The 10,093-nt window shown below is 38.6% G+C and overlaps 1 protein-coding gene across 1 annotated transcript; it reads left to right on the plus strand.

Annotated features, from left to right (window-relative positions):
* Nucleotides 1-8,819: 8,819 nt before the first annotated feature.
* LOC113331318 (protein MAIN-LIKE 1-like) lies at nt 8,820-9,713 on the plus strand. Its single transcript, XM_026578058.1, has 2 exons — nt 8,820-8,945; nt 9,036-9,713. Exons 1-2 carry the CDS (start codon nt 8,820-8,822, stop codon nt 9,711-9,713), a joined length of 804 nt encoding a protein of 267 aa, XP_026433843.1.
* The last annotated feature ends 380 nt before the right edge of the window (nt 9,714-10,093 follow it).

The following is a 10,093-nucleotide window of genomic DNA, read 5'->3' on the forward strand; positions in this document are numbered from 1 at the left end:
TATCAACACCCATCAAAAACAATAACAAGAGAAAAGAAAGATTAAACCGTGGCCTTCTCTTGTTTTCGATTCCAAATGATTTCCACGGTCAACACAGCTTCCTCGCCCCTTTTTCTTCTCACAGTTCGTCACCAGCGGCGCAAAGAAACTCCAAGCCGACCACACTTTCGTGTGAATGTCTCTTCAAGTATTTGTACAGCTGCGGATAAGTCACATTAAGACCTAGCGATCTCTTCCAAGGCCCGGTCCAACAACCCAAATGCAATCAGTCTACTCCTTCCAAAATCCGAACCACGGCCCTAGTTTGTGTCCGTCTGTTGCCCTTCAAATCTCGGACAAAACAACCGAATCATCAGTCACCATTACCGATTCGCTGGCCATCAAACTTCTCGTCGACCACAGCTAACACATCACCCGTGCAATCTTCATCCAGAACTGACAACTTCACTTTGTTATTCAGACCCCATCAAGAATTCGTCTTCATTCCCATCTCCACTGCTCGAACACTTCAGCTAGGCACAACACCAAATCAACACTTTCTTTCTACCAGCAACCATGCATTCATTTTCAGCTTTCTATACAACTATCATTTTTCTCTCGGCACAAGACCACCATCAATCACTGCCTTCCTTCGTAAATAGCTGCTGCATGTAACGGACCTGCTTAACTTGATCGTTCATCCCCTGATTGGACTAAATAGCAATCGATTACATAGCAGTTTACAAAAACCAGCTCAAAACCCATACGAAAACCTCCAACGCCATTTTTGTTGTTGCTGTTGACGTGCCAATAACTGCTTCTTTCAATTACGAAACGCGCCTGTAGTAGATGGGTTTGTTGTTCTTCTCTTCAACGACGCCACAATAAGCTGTTGTCGTTTGATCAAGACCAATCTGTAAGAACTGACTTTGCCAGTGATGCCATCTGAGCTTCTCATATTCGTATTCTCCTGTGCATCTCAGATTCCAGCCATGCAACATCCATGAAGCAAAGCCAACAACACTAGTTCCATCTGACTCGAACATCATCCTCATCGAGAACCAACATCACTTTCTCCCTGTTTCGCTACCGCAATATGAGCAACTCCATTATCACAGCTCCACCAACAAACCATCTCTACCATACAGCCACCAGAACCATTGTTGTTGCCGTGCAAACAAAACTTGGCTTAACAAAGAAAAACTATTCTTCGGTTCACCATATGGTCATCTGGTCTTGACTCGAGAGTGCCTTTAGTGGTGCTAGCAACATGACAAAATTAATAGGCATCCCAGTTTAAGCTCCAGACTCCCTTGGTGCGAATGCAGCACTGATGCTTTTAGTCGTAAACTTCATTCTAGCTTGTGATTAGTTTTGTTTTTCTCCAGAAGATCAATTTCGCATGTGCTTTCTACAAAAGCACTAAAATAGTGTCATTACCCAAAATATTGAGTCCTAGCTAATATAAATATGGGTATGAAATGTAGCACATACGTGCTTATCAACACCTCCACACTTTTATTTTGCTAGTCCTCGAGCAAAACAAAGAGTTGACCTGCTACACAGCTGGTCATATCATAAGAGAAACTTAGACCCGCTACACAGCTGGTCATACAAAATATCCTACAAAAGACCCGCTACACAGCTGGTCATGACAAATACGATACACAAAACCCGCTACACAGCTGGTCATAACCCCAAAAATCATAATGATAATAAAAAAAATTTCTTTTTTTCTTTTTGAGACCCGTTACATAACTGATCTTCTTTTTTAAAAAAGAAAAAAAAAAAGACCCGCTCCGCAGCTGGTCATAAGAACATGATAAGAAAACAAAATAATAGACCCGCTCAACAGCTGATCATAAGTACCCTACAATAGACCCGCTCAACAGCTGGTCATAATTTGCAAGAAAATTCCTGAAAAAGAAAATCGAAAAGTTAACCACTCAACCACACTTAAATATTACATTGTCCTCAATGTAACTGAATCATCCAACGTAAAAATTAAGATGGGAAATTCATAATATGCGAAAAGAAACAAATAAAAATAAAACAAAAACAAAGATATACCTACTGGAATATACAAACAAGACTCTCCATAAATCAACAACCTAAATATCTGGGGATCAACCCATAGCACAATATGTACGATCAATGACAACCTCGCACTCTCGTTGTAGCAATGTGAAGTGATGTACTTTTTTATGTTGTAGAAAAGTGGTAAGAAAAGTATCGTTCACTCGGACTTGTAAAGGTTTGATTTAAGAAAACACTATGGCCAATAAAGATAATATATACAACAGTTTGTCGCAATATCGAGAGATTACTGGGACTCAGGATTCCACCAATTCTTACATTCATTTGGTTCAACTAATAATTCTAGACATTTATAGCTCAAATTTATTGACTCTAATTCATTGCTGAAAGTAGATTTTGAAAGTAATGACTGTATATCTAAAGCATGAGACATCAAAACACTTAAGAAAGCATAACCCATCAATTGAAATCACAATCATTCAATAAAAATCATAAATACGATTAAAAATCAACGCAATAAGTCATAAAAGAATTAATAGAATTATCAAATGCGTGAAAAATGGCTTCCTCCGTTCTCCCAGTGTTGGGGTTTAGCTCCTCATATTATTCACGTGCTCAAAATAGTTGTTCATAGCTCAAATAAGAGAACAACAAGAGAAAACTAATAACTCAGGCAGTTTGCAACGCTATATAGGCGTTACAAACCAGCTGTTACAATGAGTGTTGAACTGTTACAGAAAAACTATACTTATGAAGTACTGCAGAAGAACGGTCTTATATGATGAACAGTTTACGACACACAGAAAGTGTCGCCTGTGTCTTCTTCTTCTTCCTTCTATGCTGCTGATGCTCACGTCTCTGCAAGCTTTGTTTCTTCTCTGCAACTACCCAGAAATATCCCCCAAGGTCTCGACTCTCCCCCAAAGTCTCCTAACACCTCTTATATAGACCACAACTCCTTAAATCCCGAGAACAACCCCTGTTTTCTTCTCCACCAAAAGTTACGGACCTTCCATTTTTATTTCTCCCTTTTTCTTCTGATACGTCTTCCCTGAATTAATCCACCTCCAAAGATGGAATCGAATCCAAGTATCCAACAGAGAATATATTATCTCCTATTCCTCACGTAACTTCCCATGGTAACCACAAAATCAACCCGAGAATAACACTTCTTTCCTGTTTTGTCGAGACTGCCTGCAAATCTTCTCACGCGGTATCTTGGTCAAGTCCAATCTTTCTTAATCGATAACAAAAGTCCCGTATAGACTTAAACTATCCAAACTCACCTTATACTCCCGAATATAGACCATAGAAAATCCGAGAATATCTTGGTCTCTGTTTTGTGCAAACTCGGTGGTTCACTCCTATTTTTACGAATCTGGGAAGCGTACAATCCCTGTTTCATCAAGACAGGCCAAATCCAATCCATTTCCTCCCATAAATCCAAGAACAATACGCTGGTATCAAGTTTGCGAAGTTCGCTGTTATACATTTTCAAACACAGCATTTCCCGCCAATTCCCTATGTTTAACCGTGAAGATGGAATGCCCCCTATCGTCTGATGGGGTGCGAATAGCACTTTTGGTGCAAATAACGTTGGGTCACCCCTTATCAACTCTGTGCCCCTTATCCATTTGAGGAGTAACTTCAGTAATTTTATCCGGAGAGTCCAAATACCCCTTTTCGAGTCAATTTCTCCGCGCATGTTTATTTCTCCAAAAATACCTTCAAAGACATAAAATACCGAAATAAGTAAAAAAAATGGGTACTAACAATATAGAAAATCGACATCAAAATAGACACATGAATGCGTCTGTCAAATACCCCCAAACTTATTATTTGCTAGTCCCGAGAAAATCTAAAATAAAATTCTAACTCATTGTCGCAGGCATTGTCGGTTGCATTTAGCTTATGCAACAAGCCTTTAAACCCCTAGGTGGCCCTAGTGGCCGAGTTATAGTCTCGGGAGGGCTTACAAGAGATATACCCACAAAACCTTTACACTCCATACCCTAGCTATCTACGCAGAACCTTGGAAGGCACTAAAGAATCTCCTTGGTTGGCATACTTATTGTCTACAGGAGGAAGTATCCTGATGCGAAATTCCAATTATTGTACACGAGCTTGCACTCAAGCGTACTAAAATTCATATATATATATATATAAGTGACAGAGCTCTACTCAGATAGTCGCACTATGGACATCAATATCCGGAGTCAACAAATCACATGGATAGATTAAGAGATGGATATAGAGAAAAACATAGATGGTTTTGATGTTGACTAGGTGAACGGTGTTTCTCATATCTGTCTGAAGGCCACTGCCAAAATGAACCTATCATAATGGACTGAGATACCGGTCTGACTAATATCAAAACAACTGGCATATACAAGGGAACCAGTGGTCGATAATCCTAACTCTAGGTCAACACAACTGGCATATACAAGGGTACTAGTGGTCGACTTTATTGAATTTATTCCGGTTGGTTTGATGGTCTGGTCTCAATTTCTTTTTTTTTTCTTTTTTTTTTTTTTTGGCATCTCAATCACTCTATTTCACTCTAGCAGTGGTAACAACTTGAATCATGAGCTACACCTAATCACTTAGAGAAACATATTTTAAAGAAAACAAAATAAAAAACAGAAGTGAAAAGGACTCAACGAGATATGGAGAAACTACCATGTTATTTCTAACACCTGAGCTCTGTGCTTTTATGAATAGACTCTTTAGATGTTTCCATCTAATCAGATCGGTTCCTCAACTCCTACAACCAAGATGCTTCCATCCACTTAGATTGGTTAGTGTCATCCTTAATAAGCATAAATTTCTAGGCTCTGGAGTTTAACAATGCAACTAAAAAATTTCTCCCACACCCCCAAACTTAAATCTAACATTGTCTTCAATGTTCTAAAGATGAAATTAAAAGCATGAACAAGGAGAAATTGTTACCATTTGAAGCAAAAGAGTTAATGAAAGATATTACCGTGTTTCATGAGATTGGGTTACCTCCCAAGAAGTGTTAAGTTTAACGTCTTCAGCCAGACTAAGAAAGGATTAGTCACCTTATAAAATCATAAAGTAATAGCCGAAATATTTGTGGGTCATCAAAACCAAAGAGCGCTATCACAGGTAAAAGGAATCTGCAACATGCCAAGAAAATTAACAAATAAAGCACACCCTTGTCTAGTTTTATGTTTAAGACAACTACATCTAGCTGTGATTCAAGTTCAGGCTCTATGAAAGGGTCCAAATAAAATATTTTCATGGGTTGCATTTCCTCGTAGCTAAGATCCGATTCAGGTATTAGAGTCTAGAAATACTCAAGTAAAAACTTAGAAGCACATAATAATAACCTAAATAATTGTGGATCCTTAAAGTCAATCAGGTTTGACTCACACAATTAACCACGATGAAAGTGGTGGTCAATTTTAGGCAATTGTGTCGATTCTAATAATTGACACATTTGAAACTTATACGTTCCCACAATTGGTTGAAAAATATTTGGTGGGAAAACAAAATCAATCTTGGTATCATAGCCTGGGTAAACCACATCAACCAGAGGATGAGTTTCTAACAACTGAACTTCTTCCTTGACATTATTAGGTTCTGGAGAACTAGTATGAAGGCAATCTGGCACAATGGTTGAGGCACATATATCAAGTCCCAAGTCAAGGATCTCTACAAGAGATAAAGGTAAAGCACAGGGAGAATGATAATCACCCGTAAACTTAGAGTTTTGGGTGTCTCTAGATAGACTATCTACAATTTCCCTAATTTCTAGATCATCGGAATCCTGAAAATGATCAGTTGCTTCTTCTAAGTTATGATCGGAAGGTGCATCCTCACTCATCATATATGAAAGCTCTACGAGTTCATCTTCTTTGTCTAAGACTAATGTTTTTAAATCGTTAGACTCAAAAATAATGTTCTCAGAATAAACTCGTTCCTCAAAACTATCATCGGCTTCGTAAAAGGAAGTACTACATCGTCTAAAACGTGGGTATCTCTAGTCAAATCCTCGTCCTTTTGAATAGGTGAATAATTATTAAAATTATTTGGATTCGAACTAGAAATAACATTATCATTATAAAGCTCAGTTGGAGTAACAAATTCCTGATCACTATGCCTAAATATTTCAGATTCTTCATCAACACTATCCTCATCATAATCATCATGATAATAACATGAAAATTGTCGAACCTCATCTAAAAAATTATTGTTACCAATTCTAGCCTCGTCATCTTGATTATGTGAATAAAAACTATCCTTATTTTCTGGGGTAGTATTGGAAACATTGTATTGGAATTTAAGACTATCTTGAGCCAGTTTTTCGATAATCCTATTGTATTTTCGGTAAATTGCTTGAGAGACTCTTCTAAAGAATCTTAGTTGACTGCTCTAGGGACTCATCCGGAATATTAAAGGTTTCCTTCATAAATAAGGAATGATTCTTGAAAGCTCTTCTAGAGAAATAGACGAATTTTTTTGCTCATATGATTGATGTGTGTGCGAATAGTAATTGGGCGCACCATGGTATGAACCATAACCTTGAAAATGGGGATGCTTCCAGCCACTATTCACACTATGGTAATGTTCATTTTGAAAATCAGTCGGATATTCGTTATATTGGCTATTGTAATACCAGATCGACATTCTCAACACAAAATAAACCCACTGACAGGGGATTCGTGGGTGGAAAGAATTTTACCTCCCGTACCAGAAGGGCGATGAACCTTTGAAGTCGCCTCAGGCCACCGACTCCGATGTCAGTGTACGAACCCGAGGGGCCGAGGCAGTAACGTAACTGTCGTCCTTCCCTGCAAACAGTTGATATTTAATTTTGACCCTCCCTTAGGGTTTACAAATAATGTCCAAGAATGTCCAAAGTGTCCAAAAAGACCAAAAATAAAAATGTCCAAAAAGGAAAAGAAGAATTATAAAAATAAAACCCTATTTACAGTTTCTAAAAATAAAACAAAATAACTATATACAAAATCTTCTTCTTCACTCCTTTCGGATTCCTGTTTTCTTTCCTTCTATGGCGATGCTTTCCTTTTATAACACTTTTTCGTTCCTTGTAGCTTCGCTCTAAATCTGAAAAGAATCGAAAAATACCAAAACACGTAACAAAGAACAAAAAATAATAAAAAGAAAAAGAAACCTAAAACAAATCTAAATACAAGTTCGTGTCGGCGGCGCCAAACTGCACTTGTAAAACATGGAACCCACAGCTGCTGCTGCAATATGCTTGGTACTTGGACACTCAAATCATGAGGCATGACCTACTCGCCTACTCGGGAATATTTCAAGCTTTTCCAGATATAATTGGCACATCTTTATCCTGGCTAAATTGGGGCCTATGCCACTTAATTGGGGCCTATAGATTACTTCATCTACCCAATTCACAATGATAAGGGGTGTCTAATATTTATATAAACTACTAAAATTATCCTCAAAAAAAGTTAATATTACAAAATTATCCCCATCAATCCTTAATAAACCTAACTAACAAAAATCAGTTTTATTTCTAACATAAAAACCGATTCATCTCCTCCTCCACTCTCTCTTTTTTCATTTTTTTCAAATCAAAAATCGTCGATGATCGACGATTCAAAAACGATTAATCGTTTATTTCTTCTATAAAATGACGAATCTAAGAATTAAACATGCTACTAACAGGAATCATTCTAGTGATGACGATCCCGGGCTTGTTGAAGCGATTCGAAATAGAACGAGGGAAGTGCAAGAACAATCTGAAGCCCCTCGTATCGCCTCGTATCGCACAGGAGGAAGAAATGTGTCGAACCAGGTACTTTTCTATCAACCCAATCCTCTAAACTAGGTTTTAGTAACATGCTTTAGGTTAGAAATCGAGAATTTTGAAATCAAGAAATTTTAGTGTATACAGAATCGGATTACGTTAGTAAGGAAGTAAACCGATTCTTATTAGAAACGGATAATGTTCATAAACTTATAGTCTGATTGTTCTGTATGTAGAAAGGAATCGGGGAACGTTAGTGTATAAATAGCCCGATTATTGTAGCCAATCTTTCTGGATCTTATTTTGTTGGAATCGGATTACATATGTCTTAACAAAAAACGATTGTTTAGTTCAGAAACGGACTTTATTTGTATATCGAGTAAACCGATTTCAGGAATCGGTTTACATTAGCACTTGCAGAAACCCGATTGTTAATTTATATGTTTAGAATTGGGTTTCATATATATATCGAGTAAACCGATTATATACACTGACTTCAAAAATGCAATCTATTCAATTGTTTTTTGTTGCTTAAATCCGTATTCTACAGGCAAAAAAATCAAGCCGAAAAGAAATATAAGAAGAGAAATGACCATGCTACTTCTAAGCCTTTGGAACCTCGTCGAAGATGCTGTCAAAATTTAAATGCTTCCCACCGAAGTAAAGCCAAAGGGATCAGCATCAACGACCCACCACCGGCAGCGGAGCAACCAACCCATGAAGAATTTAATCCCAAAACACCAACCAACCAACCAACACAAGAAGGTGATGAAGAACAGAGAGTGATAGTGATAAGGAAGGTGGTGGTATGGAAGGTGATGAAGAAGAAAGTGATGAGAGTGAAAGTGATGAAGAAGGTGGTGGCAAGGAAGGTGATGAAGAAGAAAGTGAGGAGAGTGAAAGTGATGAAGAAGAAGGTTAGAAGGAAGTTGATGAACAAGAAGTCGTTCACGAACAAGAAGTTCAACAACAAGACCAATGAGGAGACGCTCAAGTAAAAGGTAAGAATAAAGAAGGTCCAAAGAAGAAGAAAGGTGACCACATGCCCGACGAGCTGAAGATGTTAGTTCGCGGCCCTGATGATCCACCTTTAGGGATACCAGGTGATGGAGGAAATGTGTTATGGGGTTACAAAGGAAGTTGGGTCGGCGTCGTCTACAATACCATAGTAAGTACCTAAACCTTGTGTCATGTAATGTAAACATTATTATTCGTGTAGTGTTTTGATTGTTGTCCATCGTGGTTGTTTGGTTTATAGGATCACAAGCATGTCGTTCGTCTTGTGAAACCTGGAACGTCAGTGAATATGATGACGATATGGCTACTTATAGATGATGAATTAAGCAAGGGAGAAGTTCCGGAAGTGGTCGATCTAGTCAATTCTACGGGGTTTCTTTCTGTGGTCAACAATTTGGGCCACCTTGGTTACGGCAGACCTCTTTGTTCCACCTTCGCCGAGAGATACTATGGGGAAACGGATACTTTACATCTTCCGTTTGGAGAAATGACGATAACTCCAAATGATGCGAAGTTCATTACCGGGCTAAGCATAGAAGGTAAATCCGTGAAGCACAAAGAGTACGTACAAGAGATTGATTGGGACAAGATTTACAAGTGGACCAAGGAAGTGTTCCAATGGGATGAGGAGAAGACCAAGCAGGAGATGCTATTAGGCAAGGAAAAGCAGAGGATATTCCATCTCTCGAGGCTGAGGAGCAATTTTATGGGAACAAAGAAGCTTCGTCATGAGGGAAAAGAGGTGACGCGAGAACGTATCATCGCTACGGCCAATGTGTATGTCCTCTATATCCTTGGAGTTGTTATCTTCCACGACGTTTCCGGTGCCCGTGTTAACGCCAACTTTATCCAGCTATTGAAACATTTAACAAGATACAGGACTACTCTTGGGGCACTGTCATCCTTGCACACTCTTTGACGCAGTTGAGAAAGGCTTCTAGGGCTCAAAGGAACCAACTCGGAGGGAATATGGATTTTCTGCAGGCGTGGATATATTTGCACTTCCCAATATTTTCTAAAAGGAATTTTGAGAACAAGGATGGGGACGGACAGAAGTATGGAACCAAGTACACCTACAAAAGTGAGCCGAAGAAACAAAGAACGGATTATTTGAATTTGAGACGCCAGTTAGACAAATTGACGACGAAGGACGTTGTCTTTGATCCTTACAAGGAGGCTTAGGCTAAAGGAAAAGGAAAGATGGTTGGGTTCTCAGACCAAAGTGAATATCATGGCCTTTGTTTCAGCCAAAAGGATATGTAATGTACAACCCGTCGAGAGTTGCAAGACAATGCGGTT

The sequence above is a fragment of the Papaver somniferum genome, chromosome 1 (genome assembly GCF_003573695.1).
Source record: "Papaver somniferum cultivar HN1 chromosome 1, ASM357369v1, whole genome shotgun sequence".
Lineage (NCBI taxonomy): Eukaryota > Viridiplantae > Streptophyta > Magnoliopsida > Ranunculales > Papaveraceae > Papaver > Papaver somniferum.